This window comes from Alosa sapidissima, chromosome 2 (assembly GCF_018492685.1).
Source record: "Alosa sapidissima isolate fAloSap1 chromosome 2, fAloSap1.pri, whole genome shotgun sequence".
NCBI classification, from domain to species: domain Eukaryota; kingdom Metazoa; phylum Chordata; class Actinopteri; order Clupeiformes; family Clupeidae; genus Alosa; species Alosa sapidissima.
In genome coordinates, this window is record NC_055958.1 from 8,810,190 (window position 1) to 8,830,688 (window position 20,499).

General features: G+C 40.1%; 1 protein-coding gene across 2 annotated transcripts in view; it reads right to left on the reverse strand.

Moving 5' to 3' along the window:
* epb41l5 (erythrocyte membrane protein band 4.1 like 5) overlaps positions 1–20,499 on the reverse strand; it is a 293,140-nt gene that overhangs the window by 35,029 nt on the left and 237,612 nt on the right. For both annotated transcript variants that reach the window (XM_042066156.1, XM_042066163.1), the window contains 2 exons: positions 15,041–15,122; positions 14,847–14,924 (listed from right to left, as the gene is read on the reverse strand). In XM_042066156.1, coding sequence (XP_041922090.1) covers positions 14,847–14,924; positions 15,041–15,122 — 160 coding nt within the window. The remainder of the gene's footprint in view (positions 1–14,846; positions 14,925–15,040; positions 15,123–20,499) is intronic.

Sequence of the window (20,499 nt, forward strand, 5' to 3'; positions counted from 1 at the left end):
CCCTTGAGCAAGGCACCTAACCCCTCACTGCTCCCCGAGCGCCGCCGTTGAAGCAGGCAGCTCACTGCGCCGGGAGTGTGTGCTTCACCTCACTGTGTGTTCACTGTGTGCTGTTTGTGTTTCACTAATTCACCAATTGGGTTAAATGCAGAGACCAAATTTCCCTCACGGGATCAAAAAAGTATACACTATATACTATACTAAAGTTACTGTCTGATGTAATTAAGATTCTTTTGAATATGGGCCCAGGTTATTAGGTTACTAAATATAAACAAAATATTTGACTGAGCTCCATTGCGAGTGTGTTGAGACAAAGATGGCATATAGATTACTTGGTTATTTAATAAAGAAATGTTGATCAGAATGTGGACAGGAAAAATGACAGTCATAGAGTCACGATTCGATTTTCAATCTTTTTTAAATATTACTATTAATGCATTCCTTTTGGGCCTTTTCCTATTCTGTTTCGGGGGGCTTTTATTTTGAAACCGCTTTTTATTTTGAATCCATTCCAACCGCGAGGTTATAAACAGAACAAACATTAAACATAGACTTGAACATTGTGAAATGAAACCGCACAGAATAATAATTTGATTGTTTCAGCACACACTGAAGAGACCCAAGGTTAGTGTTCATGGAATATGCATTTATCAATGTGCATTTTATGCCTTAACTAGATAATCTTTTCACTGGCTAAGTTAAGTAAGTTAGTGTTAGCCTAATTGAATGAACGACAAAATACTTTCACACTGCTGGTTTCAGAGTAGCAAGCAAGAGGGGCTTCGATTTTGGTTGGTTGATTTTTTTTTTTTTTAAACTGGCTGCAGCCAGTTAGAGGAGAGTTGAATAATATCAATTAAATAGAAAATATGTGCAGTGTATTTGCAGTAACCTTATAAGAGCAGAATAAATATGGCTATGTAGTATGAACAATGTATGAACAACATGTACAGATATATGTAGCAGCAGTGACATTGTAAGAGTAATAAGAAATATAGCTGCAAGCAGCAATGCGGGGGCCTAGCAATGCGCTAGAGCAGGAATGGCGTTGCCATGGCATGAGCAAGCACTCACAGCAAGTTTGATGGCAATTGGATAAAGAATGGCTGAGAAATAAGCTTATTTACTTTGTTACAGCGCCCCTAGAGGCCAAATTACACCAATGACCTTGTGCGTTCTCACAATCAGCTACCATGTCCCTCTACCAAGTTTGGACTTAATACATCGAGGGTTGCTGAGATATGAGCCCACTTCCTGTATTACAACGCCCGCTATAGAGGCCAAATGATGCCAATTTCCTACTGTGTCCTCTAGGGTTGGGTATCGTTTGGGTTTTATCCGATACCGGTGCTAAATCAATACTTTTAAAACGGTGCCGGTGCCGAAACGGTGCCTGAACCGGTACTTTGTTTTTAAAATGTTTTAAATTAAAATGGTCTAAAGCATGAATTGCTTTTTTTTTTTTATTGATAAGACAAATTTGAACATGAAATTGAACTGTTATATTCAATTTACTATCAATATCTCATTGCTCCTACGAATAATACATTTAAATGTTAAAACAGCTAGCCATGCATGCACACACAATGGTGAGCTCTGCTTTTAAGTTTACCCAGTGTAGGCGGTTGGCCATAATGTATGTTAAAACCGCTTACCATAAAACTGCCAGGTCATGGACAACGGCATTTGCAAGCAAGCTAATCTAACAGGGACTCTATTTTCCAGTTAATTCAGTGTGTTCCCAAATGCTTCAAGAAATTTCTTGTCTTAACCCATAACACGCAGTAGTTTTGAACATGTTAGGCTACATGTCGGTGTTGAAGTGTTTAGATTCCCAGCGCTAGCCTAGTATTTTAACAGCAACTATGGCTATTCGCTACCACCAGTGAGCTGAGTTTAATTAGCGACAGTGGTGGAGGAAGTACTGAACCTCAGTACTTAAGTAAAAGTACAAATACACAGAGAAATATTTACTTTAGTAAAAGTAAAAGTACCACAATGACAACCCTACTTAAGTAAAAGTAAAAAGTACCACAATGACAACCCTACTTAAGTAAAAGTAAAAAGTACCTGCTTTTAAATGTACTTTAAGTATTAAAAGTAAAAGTATTTGCATAATGATTTATTCTCTTAATATCTATATTAAAAAAAAAATAGTATGGGCTGTGGCATTTTAATTAAGCTAGTTTTAGGTTAGGCTATATTCGACTAGATAGTTTTAAGCTAATGCAATTGTGCTTACCATCTGTGGCCCAGTTTACATTCTGACCTACAATTCTAGAGACTGTAATTCTGGTTATCTACTAGGGTGATCTGCTGAGTATATCATTCAGCAAAACACGAGAGCCTGAAGTTTAACGGGGTAGACCAGGGACACGTCGGGTGGATCGTAATGCCAATTCTGCTGATTGAACAGAAAAGTTGCTGAGAAAGGTGTCTTTATGATTAGGTTCAGTTTCACTTGCGCAGACGCACATAGACATTGAATGAGCGCTCACATTTCTACCCCCCCCCCCCCCCCCCCCCAATTGTAGGCTATGCATCTTTATTTGATCACACACAATTAAGAAATATTTTCTAATCTGGAAAATGCTCCTTTTTTTTCCGGCCAGCGGTTCTATAATAGTCCACCATTCATTTGTGCCGCAAATGATCAGACGTGTGACAGAAGCATGGGCATAGCCTGTAACTTCGCTGATCCGCATAGAGCAATCTCATCGGAGAGGAGGCCCTAACGCTGCAGATAACAGACAGAGAAAGGCACAGAACACAGTTGCATGTCCAGTGTAGCCATGGGTCTGGTGAATATAGCCTACCGAATGCAGATGGCTACAAGCTCACGCTTTGCCTGCATGGTCTAGACTAGAAGCTTATGTTTCAAAGATTTAGAAGCTGGGCACGTAGCGCTCCAGAATCTGTGGTAGCAACCCCGCCCCCTGGTAAAACAAACGTGTTTGTCAGAGAGAAAAAAAACCTGATCATAAAATGTATCGTAAAAAGGAACGATGGTGTTGTAAAAATGTAGCGGAGTAAAAGTACAGATAATTGCTGTAAAATGTAACGAAGTAAAAGTCAAAAGTATGCACTATAAATTCTACTTAAGTAAAGTACAAATACGTGGAATATTTACTTAAGTACAGTAACGAAGTAGCCTCTTTGACAGCTCAGTGACATCAGGTATGTAACCTACATATTTATGTTTTTGCCAGCTAACTTTTAACATGATCTTCATATTCATTGTGATGCTATATGGGCCTCATGCACATGAAAGATTAATATCATGCCATGTTGTTTAACACACCGTGAAATAAAGTTTTCACCTTACAACTTCGCTGATAACATTTCAAATAAATGTCAGTTAGCGCATTAGCAAGGATATTGTGTAATGTATAGGCTAGCCTACTGTTGATGTTGTTTCATAGCCTTTTGCTTGTGTGTAGTTAGGCCCACTGCTAGATTTTGACAGGAGCTCGCATGTCGCTTTAAAGTAAGCTACTTGAGCTCACGCAAGCTGTCAAACACTGTCCACTCGCCTATCTGGTTTATACATCCAGTGTTTATCATATGTTAGCTAACTGTATCTGGATGTGTTGCTATCAGAGCAAGACGTTAGAGATGGCGCATGACATGCCAGTGATGGAAAAAAAAAAACGCTATTTAAGCACCGAAATCCACGTTGTTATTCGATGCAGTTACTACCGTTTGTGTCGGCACCGGTTTCGGCTTCTTTTTTCGGGATACTAACTTAACCCCTACTCCTCGTACTCATCCAAAGCACCAAACAAACAGTTTACACATCCCTATCATCCTTGCGGTCACTGAAAAGTGTTATATTCTGAGAATCATCATCATTCTGGCAGTCGGTTCCACACTGGCCTCTTTTTTGCACAGACATCTTACCATCTCAATGATGGCTTCAGGTGCAGGCAGAGACTTTGTTGTGATTGGTCTCAGCTGGCTATCTCCGTCTTTGAAATATCCATTCAGTAATATGTCAAGGAACTCCTGGTGCACAATATCTGCCTGTCCCCATACTCTGGCCTGAACATGGGGGTCTCAGGACATGCTCCTTCAGAGCAGCACATGTGGGTGGAAGCTTGTCACTCTCTGCCATGTGCTTGCAGAAAAGATACCATCTCAATTCTGGGATATTGTCAATCTGGACCCCCTTTTGGTAAGTATGCAGCACATACAAACTTAGCCAAAGTAGATAGCTCTGTTCATTTTTTTGTGAAAGCATCTGTAGAGCATTAAGGACACAATCATCTGCTTTCAAGTAGATGTTAAACCAAGTCTTTCCTATTCCAGAAAAACGCCTGGTGTTGTCTGCTCCTGTGAATGCATGAAAATGCTTTGAACAATCTGCACCTAGAGCTGTCCAAATTTGTTCCACTTGCAGAATCCCAGATGTCATTGAAATACAAGTATCTTTCAACAGACTCTTATAGTTTGCTATGACTAGTAATAGAACATCAGTGTCAGGAGAGAAGAGCATCAGAGGGGTTGCGATGTGATGCCAAAACTGCATGATGAATCAGCAAGGTGTCTGCTTCTTCATGGTTGGTTGTTTCAAAGCGCAGTTGGATGTTGCTATTTGAGTGTCCTGCAGCAGAGGATATAATGAGCTTTGGAGAGTTATTACTGTATTCAATGGTCTTTGATGCCAGATACTCTGTGAGATCTGCCTTTGTCTGGTCATGGGAGAGTAAACGGCTCATCGGAATGTTCTTGATGTTTGTATCATCTCTAATTTGGCTTTGTCAACTTTTGAACAACCACCATGCCATCTACAAGGGCAATGTTGTGAGTGGGATGAGACATTCTACATTGACATTCTATGTCCTCACATCCAGGTTGCTACTCATTATCTTTGTATTCCTTTGCCAAATTTTCTAAAAGATGTATCAATTTAGATTTTTCTGAGCATTGAAGTGCATCCCCACTGGAGGCAAAAAGAGCTCGTGGTGTTTGCGTGAACTCATAGTTGCCCACAGCCTGCTTTTGGTCAACATGTCTGTTAGACCTGGCGAGGACCAGTAGTCTCTCATAGATATCTTTGGTCTCTCTGAGATCCACAGTTTTACAGAGGATTTAAGTTTGCCTGACATGAACATATTATTGTTTTGTTTCTTGACATGTGACCAAAGGCTGTTGTCACCATTGATTCTGCCTTCAACATAGTCTTCATACAATTTCTGTCCAGTTGCATCAACACTCAAGATTTGTGTTACAAATTCTTGTGGGACATACAGTAGGCATGTGTGATCATGTTGTACAACCTGTCACCTTCAGCAGTAATTGGATTGCCATGACTGAGTATGGCAGCCTTTATCTTGTTTATTGCCTGGTGATTTCTATTTATCTCACTAGGTCCTAGTTGAGATGTTTGCATGCATGGTCTGCACCGACTGACACAAATGGAATGCCACTCCTTGTGACTGAGAGACTACCTTCTTGATGTTCCTTCCAGGTCTTAGGATGCTTAGCTTTGAGGTCATGCATGGCAGCAATGTATCTTGGCTACAGTCGCTTGTATCTGATTCTGTCAAATGCAAAGAAAAGTTTGCAAAGTCCCTCTGCAGCCTGAAGATGGAGTGTAAGATCAGCTGTGCGAGAAGCTGTCACAAAATGAGGATTGTCTCCACTCGATGCAAGTAGTTCATGATGGATCTGAACATGGCATTTTTTAGCTTTCTTTGCTTCCCTCATTTAATGATTTCACAAATTCTGCATTAGTCAACGCTTCAAGGAATGTTTGGGCAGCCGTGGCCCACTGGTTAGCACTCTGGACTTGTAACCGGAGGGTTGCCGGTTCGAGCCCCGACCAGTGGGCTGCGGCTGAAGTGCCCTTGAGCAAGGCACCTAACCCCTCACTGCTCCCCGAGCGCCGCTGTTGTAGCAGGCAGCTCACTGCGCCAGGATTAGTGTGTGCTTCACCTCACTGTGTGTACACTGTGTGCTGTTTGTGTTTCACTAATTCACCGATTGGGTTAAATGCAGAGACCAAATTTCCCTCACGGGATCAAAAAAGTATATATACTTATACTTATACTAGATATATATATATATACTGTTAGCCTGCATTTGTGCACTCAACCTTGGTGGATTTGTCCTTCTCAGAGCAGGCTGATTTAACTTGCTCTGTTGCCCGCCAGCAAACATTTCTCAGTTCCAGAACCAATTCGTACAGAGCCACATATGAGTCGATGGGCACGCAAAGAACGCTTGTAGTGTGTACACTTGAGGATTTGCCTCGCTGTTGCTGCACCAAAGACTCCACTTTCGGATATTCGCCCACTGCCTTGCTGAAAACAGTTGGCACAGATGGCCATGTTGAAAATTCACGATGGTTCAATATATTTTTGAACATGCTTTCTGAACAAAGTACACAATTTTTCAGCTAAGCAGCTCCACTAAGGCAATAAAACAAAATATCCAGGATTCCCAAAGCTAAGTTAAAACTCATGATTGATAACATTCTAACATGCTGCCTAACACCTTAATGGTGTTTAGAGGGACCTTCTTTACTTGCTGGCTACTATTATATCATTAACAGCAATGCTAATTTTTAAGGTGGCTTCATCCTATATGTACGTGCCAATTTTGGAAATGTGGGCACATTAGCGCATATTTCAGTAGATTAAGCCTTATTTGCATATTTAAACATTACATTTCAGAAAACTTGTAATTAGGGATGTAACGGTATGAAAATTTAACCTCACGGTTATAGTGACCAAAATTATCACGGTTTTCGGTATTATCATGGTATTTCTAAAAGTGTGTTCAATATGTTCAGAAAGCACTGATAGGCCTACACAAGCTGAAATAGTTTAAAAAAGTGTCCCGTTCACTTTTTTCTTCATGTTTAATTGGCTATGTGCTTATAGCTTAACTATCCTATCATAACTTGGAGTTTGCTATTTCTGTTATTTGGATGCAATGAGTGAGACCAAAGTAAGCGTTCAAAATAAAACTTTAGGCTACTGTATTCTCCTCATAACGTGAGTGGAATGGATTTAATGTGGACGCGAACATAAAAAGATGCAGAGTGGCTACATGATACAGTGCATGTTTTGCGGTGAAAAAGTTCTGCCTTTTAAAATCAGGTGTAGTCTAATCAGAATCGTAGTTAAAACCATCAATTAGACAACAGAAGTAGGGCACCAGTTTTGTACCATTGTACCAGGCCTACTGTATGTCAAAAGCAGGCTCGTATGAAGCTGGGAAGGATTAAACACGCGGTTTCCACATCGCGGTAATCAAGAGTGATAATCATGATATTTGAAATGGAAACGGTAATTATTATCGTCAACATTTTTATCGCGGTTTACCATTATACCGGTAATCGTTACATCCCTATTTGTAATGCAAAAAATACTTGTCTTAATGTAAGTGAAAAACTGGGAAAGCTTTGTGGTGATACATAAAAGTTAACATTTTTACTCGCCTGAGAGCAAGGATTCCATTTTTGAATGAAACTTCAGAGAAACTGGGGAGGTAATGTGAGGTAGAAAGCATAGACGCTTCTCTGTTCTTCTAGACACTTTGCCTATCTTTCTTACACAGACACACCAACTCCAACAGCATTTACACCCCATCATCTGCTAGGCTTAGACAAACACACACACACACACAACAATAGACTGAAGCACACAAGGAAGTAGTAATCATCAGTTAGTCTGTACTTAAGCTTTTCTCCCCACAATTGATTTTGCATCTTCAGAGAATAATTAATCATCCCATATTTAGCTATGCATCATGCTTAGATGGTTAAAACATCTTATTTTTGTTACATGACCATTATATCTGTGATTTTTGAGTCAGATGTCAAATCGGGGAGTGAAAACATTTTAAGATTCTACGACTTACTGCGATGTGTAGTTATTGATACATTTATCATTTAGAAGAAAAGGTGACAGATTGATTCTGTTTTTTTCACTGAGCAAAAGACAGAATTCTAAATATCTCATACACTATAGGTTTTCTCTCTATATAACTGAAAGTGCATTTTATCTTTGAACCGAATGATTAAATGATTTCATATTCAGGCATATAAGTGGAACCTATGAAAATGCCATTTATGAACTGTAACGCAAACTTAGTTAAAGGACATTTCCGGCACAAAATTAACCTAGGGGTTAATAACACGTGTACCGAGTTCGTCCGTTCTCTGGAATATGTTTTCATGCTAATCGAACGTGACCAGTTTTACCACAAACCGCTAATTAGCGTATAACGCTAGTCTTCGGGGCACACGTAAAGTAAAAAGAAATAGCTATTTCTATACCACTACGAAAGGCTCAAAATAGCACCACACTTCCACGGTAGCATAATGAGGGGCCCTACATGTAAACCAAAGCATTGAGAACTTTGTAAGTGTACAGACAGTTTATTAAAAAGATAGTTTAGAAACAGTACCGTTCACGTATACAGGCTGGCGCCATCCTGGAAAAAAAGTCACGTGACAATTCAGCTCACGTTGCACGACTTTGGACTGGAGCAACGCAAGCTGAACTGTCACATGACTGTTTTCCCAAGATGGTGCCCGCTTGTACAGTGGGCAGTGCTTCGACTTGGCCAGCTTCACTCGCGGTCCGCGCGTGGGATCACGCGGTATCACGCGACTTTAATTTGTATTTTTCCAGTGAGACGCTGCAACAACCCAAACAACCGGTAGATGGCTCAAGTGAGTCGGGTGTCTCGTAAAAAGAAATGGAGCCTGGAAAACCCTACACAGACTTAACTACAGACTTTAGCAGACTGGTTTAGAAATAATGTAATAGCCAGAAATATGCCTGCCCTGCCCTAATAAAGAAATATTTGGTTAACTGCGAGTGAATCCCGTTTGCAGCCGTAGAGACGCAGGACAAATTAAACATTCTGGTTTTCTCCGAGTGCAACGATGATAACCAGACATCATTTGGACAAAATATAGAGTATTAACCTCCGTTGCTCAGCCAAATGCCTTCCTGTTACTCCTGTTATCACGGAGTTACAGGCGATAAACGATTTTTGATGGTCACAAGTTTACTTCATTAGGGACTGTTCGTTATTTATTTAAGGGGCTACCGGAGGAGTTTTGGGAGCATTAAAAAGACGTGACCCTCCCTCGCCAGCAATACATTTTTCTATGACCCTCCAAAGTGATTATGAAAAAATCACTGTCAACTTTTTCCGGGTTTATCGCCTACTGTATTTTAACGTTTTCACATATTTGGCCATAAGCCGTTTATCATAGGCTATCACGAAACCAAACTACAAAGGCGAACACTTTAACAGGGGGAATTAATTGGGCCTGAATCATGCTGAACGCTATTTCGCTACCTTATAATAATAAGGTTCTTTTTTTTTCAGGTTCTATCTGCGTTTTGAGTAGGTACAACCGGGACGATTGAAACGGGGACGAATGAAACATTCCGGTTTTCTCCGAGTGCAACGATGATAGACAGTCATCATTTGGACAAAACATGGAGCATATTAACCTCCGTTGCTCAGCCAAATGCCTTCCTGTTACGTCCTGGTATCACGGAGTTACAAGCGATAAACGATTTTTGATGGTCACAAGTTTACTTCATTAGCGGTTTATTTTTTTGGATTATTAAAAAGTGTTTTTCATTTAAAGGTTTGACTTCGTGCTTATTCAGTAGAGCATTTAGTGCTCTCCCCAATCCCAGACGTTCACATTGCATGTTTGTTTGTAATGGCGAGATAGGCTATGCGTTTGACAATGAGTTGTTAACAGAACCAAGACATATAGCCCAGCAGCAATCTAGGGACTGATCGTTATTTATTGAAGGGGCCACCGGAGAAATTTTGAGTGCTTCAGTTGGAAGTTGCATGACCCTCTCTTGCCTGCTAGAAATTGTTCAATGACCCTCCGACAGAATTGTTAAAAAAGACATGACCCTCCCCTGCCAATTGTCTTCCGCCCGCGCCACAGCCACACACTTTGTGATAACGTTCTTAAATCAATCTTTCCCGTGAGCTTGCATGCTACCAGTCCTTCCTTTTCAAATGTGTTGCGCCTGTTTGCACAATTTCACAAATAATCATATGTGATTAATAGTATGATAAATAATCCCTGTGCACGGGGACCGAAACAATGCATGCCAACATTTTCCGTGTTTATCACGTATTTTAACTTCCCCCGCTGTCTTGCCGTTTTAATGTTTTCCCGTAGAATATCCCATATTTTAATACTCTCATAACAGCCCTGCCATCGGGCCTGTCTCTGTGTTGCCCTGTTGCTACCCCTTGCCCTTCCAACGAAACAGAAATAATTTTCAAATCATCGTTTTCCTTGCTTGAAGGCGAACTTAGAGTGATGTTAACCTATTTAAGTTTAACGGCGCGAATGTCGTGAGAGCACGATTCATTGGCGCTTGCATGTTCGGCCTTATGTCTACGTGCGCACCTGAGGCTACTCAGCTGCAAGAGAAAAAATGTCCCCTGTTTGTATGTTCACTGCAAGTTGGCCTACCATAACTTACCAACTCTGCACTAGACTGGCTATTTATATTTTTCTGTGAAATAAGCAAATGTATTTGTTCAACTTTATGAAGCAGAATTACGCATAGGCTACTTGGAACATAATACATTTGACAAAGGATAGATGTATGTTGCTAGTGACAAAATATTAACTTTCAGTGTTTTACGATGTCTTTGTCATGGGGAAGTGTTTTTCCCCATGCATTTATTCTAGGTTACTGTCAGTGACTGCCGTGAGAGAAGCGGGTTCTGTGTTTCGTTCATGTCAGTGACTGACGCGAGAGAAGCGGGGTCTGTGTTGTGTTGCGTTGCGTTAATTTATTTTCATTGGGCATACCGTGCCATGCCGTCCACAGCTCTTCAGTTCTGACAAAGCCAAAATGACTCCTTTTGAAACAATGAGTGCAGGAAGCGCGTTTGTATGGTTATATTGCTTGACGGGGGGGGGGGGTCCCAAGCAGCTTTCAGCCATAAGGCTACTTTGAGAACATTTCAATTCACCCGACACTAATATTCAAAATGTTGAAAACTATTTCGGCATAGCCTATAAAGCAGTTTAATTAAATGGAATGTTAGTTGTAAACAAACGAGCTACTTGGTGAGGCTTGGCCTCGTGCCTTAGATGGCAGGAAAAATCTTCACGATAGGCCTATTAACTAACCACCCGATTCACGTTGGCTGGGGGGAAGGGGGGCCATCAGACAATTGTGCCCAGTTAATCCGCCCCTGCCCCCAAAAAATCACACCTTCCCACCTCTGACAGCTTAAAAGAAGTCAAGAGGACTCCTTACTCACAGACCTACAGTATATCACAAACCTGCGGTTTTGAAATCCTATGCAGCTACAGGAGCTTCCAATCGCGAGAAAGCAATTTTGCATTGTAGGCATAACTAACATGCAATAACGCCGTCAACAACAACCAAAACTAGGCTAATCATTGTCAACATGTAAATTAAATGTAACATTATTGTGAATCAAATTAAAATGTTCTCTTTTGCAAACGTAGGCATAGTAACAGAATAATTTAATAATGTTACAAAGATACTACATCAATCCGTATGTTTCATTAGGCTACTAGGCTATTTGTTTTGCCTTGATTCATTTAGGCTAGGCCTTTTTATTCAGGGGCCGTATTCACAAAGAATTTTAAGGCTAAAAGTAGCTCCTAACTGGCGAATTTAGGAGCAACTCCTAAAAATAATGGGCGTTTCACTCCTAACTTTAGGACTCCTAGTTTTTTCACAAAAAGTAATTCACGAAGCATTTTAGACCTAAAAGTAGCACCTAAGTCTGGGACAGCTTAAGTCGAGAGGACTCCTAACTCACTAAGACCTATTCATAAACAGCTTTTTTGTGGCATTTTACGTTGCGATGTTTTGAAATAGCCTATGCGCAACAGGAGCTTCCAATCGCGAGGGAACAATTTTGCATTCATAAAAGGGATGCAATAACGCCACCAACAACAACCAAAACTACTCATTGTTAACATGTAAATGAAATGTAACGTTTCATTGTGAATCAAATTAAAATGTTCTCCTCTTTGCAAACGTAGCCTAGGGATATGGTGACAGATTCATTTAATTATGGTTATGGTTATGGTTATGGATTTAGCAGACGCCTTTGTCCAAAGCGACACATAAATACAAAACAACATAATAATATTTAAATAAAATATAAATAATGTTGCAAAGGTAGGCTACTGGATCAATCCATAGGGCTAAGCTATTTGTTTTGCCTTACTCTTTATTCATTTAGGCTAGGCCTTTTTATTCAGTTATTAATCATCTTCCGTCCTTCGCACTACTTGTGTAGCGCACGCATTCTCCGACCTGTCACCTGTCAGTCATCATCGGAAGAGAGGTGTTTGGAATTCCCGCGTTACAATCATCAGCCAATCAAGGTGGTCACTTCAGTCAAGCTCGTGCATGAGTAATGACGTCATCCATAGCCACGAAGACTCACTCCTAGTTTAGGAGTTGTCTGAAAGGCTTTGTGAATAACTTTTAAGAGAAAACTCCAATCTAAAATCTTTAAGTGCGATTTAGGAGTAGCATACTCCTAGTAGTAAGATAAAAGCCTTTGTGAATAGCCTACGGCCCCAGTTATTCATCATCTTCCGTCCTTGTGTAGCGCACGCATTCTGAGACCTGTCACTCATCATCGTAAGGGAGGTGTTTGGAATCATGCCCGCGTTACAATCATCAGCCAATCAAGGTGGTCGAATATTGCTGATGATCATTGTTATTTAAGAACATGCAGTGTGCGTACCAAAAACATCTTGCTCGTAAAAAAGCATCATAACGCACATTCTGGCGGGTCTGTTATTTACTGTAGGCTGCGCAAACCACATGCCTTTATTTTGGGCAAGCCTTCATTCATTCATTCATTCAACCTTTATTTATTCTCGGAGGGTCATTGAGGGAAGCCCTCATTTTCAATGAAGCCGAAATTACAGAAGCGAAGCAAAGCGCTCCACAAACAAGACAACATTCGAGGCCTTCTGTTGAAGAATTTTATATAAAGCCTGCGCTGACAGTAATCCTCCTGCCCCTGATAGGCCTACCACAGCTGTGGATAGTGTGGAATGTTCAAGTAATAACACAATCCAATGTGTGTCTCAATTGTCCCCCGCTGACCACCTCACACATTTCTCTAGATTTTGCAACGAACTTACATGACACAATGCCATAAAATATGCCAGTTTTAGGACACAGAATAATGTTTGTAATGATACCAGGTAGGCCTACGTTTAACAGTACCTGTAATGAGTAACAAGTGTAATGAGCTATTCATTGTCGAAGGTGCATGGTGAAGTGAAATTCTTACTTTGGAAAACAAACATTTGCCGATATCATCTCCGATCATCAGAATATTGCAACAGATTCTGTGTTCTGGACTGTAGGTAACTTGTTAAGCCAGTGGTTCTCAAACTTTTATTTCATTCCCCACTTTGATCAAGGGGCATGACTGATGATAGTGGAGATAACGTGTTATCCCGAGGCTTTTGCAAGTCAGCATCTTCGACGGTAGTCTATTAAAAATATAAGTTTTCGATGTCCCAAACGGAGAGCCATACTTTATTGTTTTTAACGATCTCTATGCTACTCACAAAAATGTAGCCATGGGGACATGATGAAGTAGGTTATCCAACTGTCGTGTGTTAAATTATTGTGATTACGAGCCAGTGGTTTTCAAACATTATGCGTGACTCGGACATCTAACTAAATGCAACAGGCTCATATCGTCCTCGCTTTCGCAAAATGAGGACCAGTATTTTGTCAAATTGCAAATAGCTATTCGTTTTAACTATTTTTTTTATGATAGTAGCCTATACAAAAAGCACTTTCATACTATCTTAATCTTGGAATATGGGAGGGAAGTGGCGCGTCTGCAGTCAGCCAAATATGAATGTAATTCTGCGGCATAAAGCAGATGTGTTTGTTTATTGTACAGACAAATAAAAATGACATGTCAAGCAGTCAATTGACTACATTGCAGTCAAGAAGTAGGGCAAATTAATTTACGAAACCAAAACGTGGGTCATAGTTGTCTAAGCCTCTATTGCGTAGCCTGTTAAAAACGTCGCCAGATAGTATTAAATCGGCAACAACATTTTTTTTTGCAGAAGCCTACAGGCTACAGATTAATTCTGAACAGTTATTTCTCTACTGGCTCAATTATCACACCACTGTTTTGATTTGCGTAGTTGCGTTAACCCCAACACTGAAAATAATGTAGACAGCAAATTTCTATTTCGATTTTCGTTACCACCGTGTAGTCAAGCCTTAAGCCATACCCAAGTAGCCTAAATCGAGGTAATGTTTAATTATGCATGATTTATTTTGTTATTGAATTCGTAGGCTGGGATTACTCTCGGCAACAATTATGTAAGGGACGGCAGGCAGAGCGATGTACAGTGGCAGAGCGACGCACAGTGGCTGAAAGTGGTACTAAAGCTTCACGCAGCTTCACGCCGCGTAATGCGCGAATGAAGTGGTCATTTGGAAGCGATGCCCACTGTATACGTGAACGGTACTGTTTCTAAACTATCTTTTTAATTGCCATGAAAGTTGCTGTGAGTGCTTGCTCATGCCATGGCAATGCCATTCCTGCTAGTGTACTGCAAGGCCCCCACATTGCTGCTTGCAACTATATTTGCAATTGTTATATTTAATTATATTTAAAATGTAGATCAGAAGACAACATGAAGGTAATGATATGTTTGTTAGCTACAAATGTACTGTTATTGTTTTATTGTTGGAGATTTGTTTGTATTGTTGTTTATTGATGGCACAAAATGCACCGATTTCATGGAATAACCCTTCTGCATACAAACACGAGAGTCATATAAAACTTACAACAGGAGTGGAGTCTGTAAAATCTATCAAGTTCTCAGTCTGGGGGGTTGCCTGCATGTCCCATTCATCCGATTTCTCCTACATGAGTAATCCAGCACATAAGGTTATGTAAGCATTCAAACATCCAATAGTAGGGCACATTTGATTTACAGTGCATCACATGAATTTAATACTTCAGGATTATAAGGACTTACCTTCATGAAGAGGGCCGTGTTTACAGATTCTAAAGGAATCTGTGTGTCAGTTACAATGAGGCTGTCTGTCTCAGGTTCAACCCTGGGGAGAGAAAAAGAAAGAAAGTTAGGTAACACTTTATTTTAATGTGTCGCTGTTACAGTGTACCTACCTAATTAGGTACAGTGGTACAACCTGTGTAACAACATGTACTATCAGGTACTATCATTGTACTTGCATTATGTATTTGTGGGTACCTACATATAGTTGTTACATTGTAATACTGAGTGCTTTTACAAAACTTTGCCAATTTGCCTAAATTTTCATCAGAGGCAAAGAGCTGACCTGAGACCTGCTGGATGGGGTAAATCTGGTCATGATAGATTTGATATACAAAGCATTCTTAGCTCCAGTCAAGGCCTCATTGTCTTCAGTACATGTAACAGCTGTGCTGCTACAACCTTGTTACTCTTTGATACAGTGGAATAAACCTATTAAGTGTACCAGTTAATTACTTACATGTACATATGACATGTATGTTATGTCTTCGATGTCTTGGAACAGGTCTACTAATTCACTACATAGTACATATATCAACTGTGTTGGTACACACTTATTGCTCTTTGATACAGTGGCATAAACCCATTAAAATGAAGTGTACCAGTTAAGTACTTACAATTACATATTACTGTACATGTATGTTGTGTCATTGGTGTCTTGGAACATGTCTGCCATTACCCTACATATTGTAGTACATGTATCAACTGTGTTGGTACACATTTATTACTCTTTTGATACAGTGGAATAAACCCATTAAAATAAAGTGTACCAGTTAAGTACTTACATCTACATATATACATCCGGTAACACTTTATTTTAATGTGTCGCTGTTACAGTGTACTTACCTAATTAGGTACAGTGGTACAACCTGTGTAACAACATGTACTATCAGGTACTATCATTGTACTTGCATAATGTATTTGTGGGTACCTACATATAGTTGTTACATTATAATACTGAGTGCTTTTACAAAACTTTGCCAATTTGCCTAAATTTTCATCAGAGGCAAAGAGCTGACCTGAGACCTGCTGGATGGGGTAAATCGGGTCATGATCGATTTGATATACAAAGCATGCTTAGCTCCAGTCAAGGCCTCATTGTCTTCAGTGTACATGTAACAGCTGTGCTGCTACAACCTTGTTACTCTTTGATACAGTGGAATAAACTGGAACAGGTCTTGTCTTGGAACAGGTAGTGATGGGGACGAGACCGCCTATGCCGAGTCCGAGTCAAGACCGAGTCTTTGAAGGGTCGAGACCGAGTCGAGACCGAGTCTGTTGGTTTTCAAATACAGTCGAGTCCGAGTCAAGACCGAGTCTTTGAGGAAGCAAGTCCGAGTCGAGACCGAGTCCTTTAGGAGTCGAGACCGAGTCGAGACCAAGACCATAAAAAAATTGCAGTTTTAATATTCATAATTTAATATCACCCCAGTTAATAATCAACAGTTAGGCCTACAGACTAAGCTAGATTGGGAATTGTTTAGAGGAGCAGTCTTAACGTCTTAATATGGACTATGCTGACCTACAGACACTCACCGGCAGCAGAGCCATAGAGATAAATAAACGGCTCTGACGGCAGTATCTTTGCATTGCACCATGGGATGTCATTTTCAAATAATGCCGGTCAACATTGCATTTTATTATTATTGTTGTTATGTGTTGTCTGTTTTTTTATATGAACATAAAAAATGCGTTGGTCTCGAGGACTCGGTCTGAAATTACGAGTCCTTCTCCTCCCACTGTGGTCCGAGACCGAGTCAAGACCGAGTCTTTGAAGGAACGAGTCCGAGACGAGACCGAGAAAGCAGAAATTGGTCTCGAGACCGGACTCGAGTCCGAGACCGGACTCGAGTACTACATCACTAGGAACAGGTCTACTAATTCACATGTACTGTGTGGTGTAACAGCAGACACGTTTCAACACATCAATGACAGGATGCATAACATCATTGACAGGATGTATATATGTAGATGTAAGTACTTAACTGGTACACTTTATTTTAATGGGTTTATTCCACTGTACCAAAAGAGTAATACATGTGTACCAACACAGTTGATACATGTACTACAGTATGTAGGGTAATGGCAGACATGTTCCAAGACACCAATGACACAACATACATGTAATACTGTATGTAATTGTAAGTACTTAACTGGTACACTTCATTTTAATGGGTTTATGCCACTGTATCAAAGAGCAATACGTGTGTACCAACACAGTTGATATATGTACTATACATATATCAACTGTAGTGAATTAGTAGACCTGTTCCAAGACATCGAAGACATAACATACATGTCATATGTACATGTAAGTAATTAACTGGTACACTTAATAGGTTTATTCCATTGTATCAAAGAGTAACAAGGTTGTAGCAGCACAGCTGTTACATGTACACTGAAGACAATGAGGCCTTGACTGGAGCTAAGAATGCTTTGTATATCAAATCTATCATAACCAGATTTACCCCATCCAGCAGGTCTCAGGTCAGCTCTTTGCCTCTGATGAAAATTTAGGCAAATTGGCAAAGTTTTGTAAAAGCACTCAGTATTACAATGTAACAACTATATGTAGGTACCCACAAATACATAATGCAAGTACAATGATAGTACCTGATAGTACATGTTGTTACACAGGTTGTACCACTGTACCTAATTAGGTAGGTACACTGTAACAGCGACACATTAAAATAAAGTGTTACCATACATCCTGTCAATTATGTTATGCATCCTGTAATTGATGTGTTGAAACGTGTCTGCTGTTACACCACACAGTACATATGAATTAGTAGACCTGTTCCAAGACAAGACCTGTTCCAGTTTATTCCACTGTATCAAAGAGCAACAAGGTTGTAGCAGCACAGCTGTTACATGTACACTGAAGACAATGAGGCCTTGACTGGAGCTAAGCATGCTTTGTATATCAAATCTATCATGATCCGATTTACCCCATCCAGCAGGTCTCAGGTCAGCTCTTTGCCTCTGATGAAAATTTAGGCAAATTGGCAAAGTTTTGTAAAAGCACTCAGTATTACAATGTAACAACTATATGTAGGTACTCACAAATACATTATGCAAGTACAATGATGGTACCTGTCAGTACATGTTGTTACACAGGTTGTACCACTGTACCTAATTAGGTAAGTACACTGTAACAGCGACACATTAAAATAAAGTGTTACCGAAAGTTATACTAACGATAAATCTGAAAGAAAAAAAAGACAAGTAAAGTTACTGACTCATTACCCTTACAGGTTTCTGACAAACAGTTGGCGAAAATTTGCAGCAAGGTCATATTTCCCCATCCAAATTAGGTTTCTGGCAAACAGTTGCGGTTAACTTTTGGCAATGTTGCAGCAAATTTGCAGCAATGTCATAGGCAAATCAGGTTTGTCACCAGAAGTTCACTGGAAGTTTGCCATTATCGGTGTGTGGTGGTAAATCACTGGCGAACACATTTGCCACTAGTGGCAAAATTCTCATTGTTGCCTTAACTTTGCTGGAAGTTTGCCTCTAGCGGCCAACATTGGCAAACTTTTGGCAATATTTTCTAGTGAGATCCAAACTTTTCTCATTTGTTGTTCCTCGTTGGTGGAACACACTGCCAGTTCCTACAAGGGCAGGGACATCCCTCTCCATTTTCAAAAAACTCCTGAAGACCCAGCTCTTTAGAGAACATATCCTCTCATAGCACCACTCACAACAAGCTGCTGATCCTAGCACTTACCAGCCGCCTTGAACTGACACGTACTGTAACTGTTAAAAACAGCACTCACTTTTTCTTTTTTTCTTTATTCTTACTGTACTCTACCGTTTTTAAATTGTCCTAAAATTGTTGAGAATTGCCTTAAAACTTAAACTGTTTACCATGTTGTTAGTCGCTTTGGTTAAAAATGCGTCAGCCAAATGTAATATAATGTAATGTAATGTAGTGAACTCCCACAAATCATCCATACAGGTTTGCTGCAAATCTGGCGCAAACATTTAATTTTTGTAAGGGTAAAGAACTCCAACATTGTCTTATTTACATGTGACTAGTACAATTGCAATGTGTACAAATTCCAATGTAAAATGAAACACAGCAATATTCTAAACATATATAAACTCGGAACTACATTCTCATTCAGACGAAGTACTGCTACTTGGGATATGCAGAAGTAACACAGGCACCAGGGTGTAGGGGTAACAAAAGAGGTGGGTTAACTATAAATTCTGTGATCAGGTGGTCCACGGCGCGGTTACAGGTAAGGCAGACCATGGTATACCGGTGTATGTATCCTGACCACATCGCTATAGGTTACCATTTGATGGTACCAAGGGTATCACTGAGTGCATAAGCCACACAATCACTATTCAATTCCTACATTAATCTTAGTTCATTGTTAACTCCAGAAGGAATAAATACATTTATTATGTGTTTATTAAATCACAATGAAGGGAGAACAAAAATGTCAGTATGTAGTCAGTACAGTGGGCATCGCTTTCAAATGGCCACTTCAGTCTTGCATTACGAGGCGTGAAGCTGCGTGAAGCTTTAGTACCACTTTCAGCCACTGTGCGTCGCTCTGCCACTGTACATCGCTCTGTCAGTAGCCTGACTGCCGCCCCTTCTGAAAAAGCAGGAGGCTAGGCTACCTTTAAACGTAATTGTTACCGAGACGAATTCAATAACAAAATAAATCGTAATTAAACATTACCTCGATTAAGGCTACTTGGGTATGGCTTAAGGCTTGACTACACGGTGGTAGCGAAAATCGAAATCTGCTTTTGATAGCCTACCGGTGCCGCTCCACAAAACGAAAAAATATCTTAATTTGCTGTCTATGTTATTGTCAGTGTTGGGGGGTAACGCAACTACGCAAATCAAAACAGTGTCTTAATTTGCCCTACTTCTTGACTGCAATGTAGTCAATTGACTGCTTGACATGTCATTTTTATTTTTCTGTACAATAAACAAATACATCTGCTTTATGCCGCAGAATTCATATTTGGCTGACTGCAGACGCGCCACTTCCCTCCCCATATTCCAAGATTAAGATAGCCTATACAAAAAGCACTTCATACTATCATAAAAAAATCGTTAAAACGAATAGCTATTTGCAATTTGACAAAACACTGGTCCTCATTTTGCGAATGCGAGGACGATATACCTGTTGCATTTAGTTAGATGTCCGAGTCAAGCATAATGTTTGAAAACCACTGGCTCGTAATCACAATAATTTAACACAGACAGTTGGATAGCCTACTTCATCATGTCCCCATGCCTACATTTTTGTGAGTAGCATAGAGATCGTTAAAAACGATCTCCGTTTTGGACATCGAAAACTTATATTTTTAATAGACTACCGTCGAAGATGCTGACTTGCAAAAGCCTCGGGATAACACGTTAATAACTCCACTATCATCAGTCATGCCCCTTG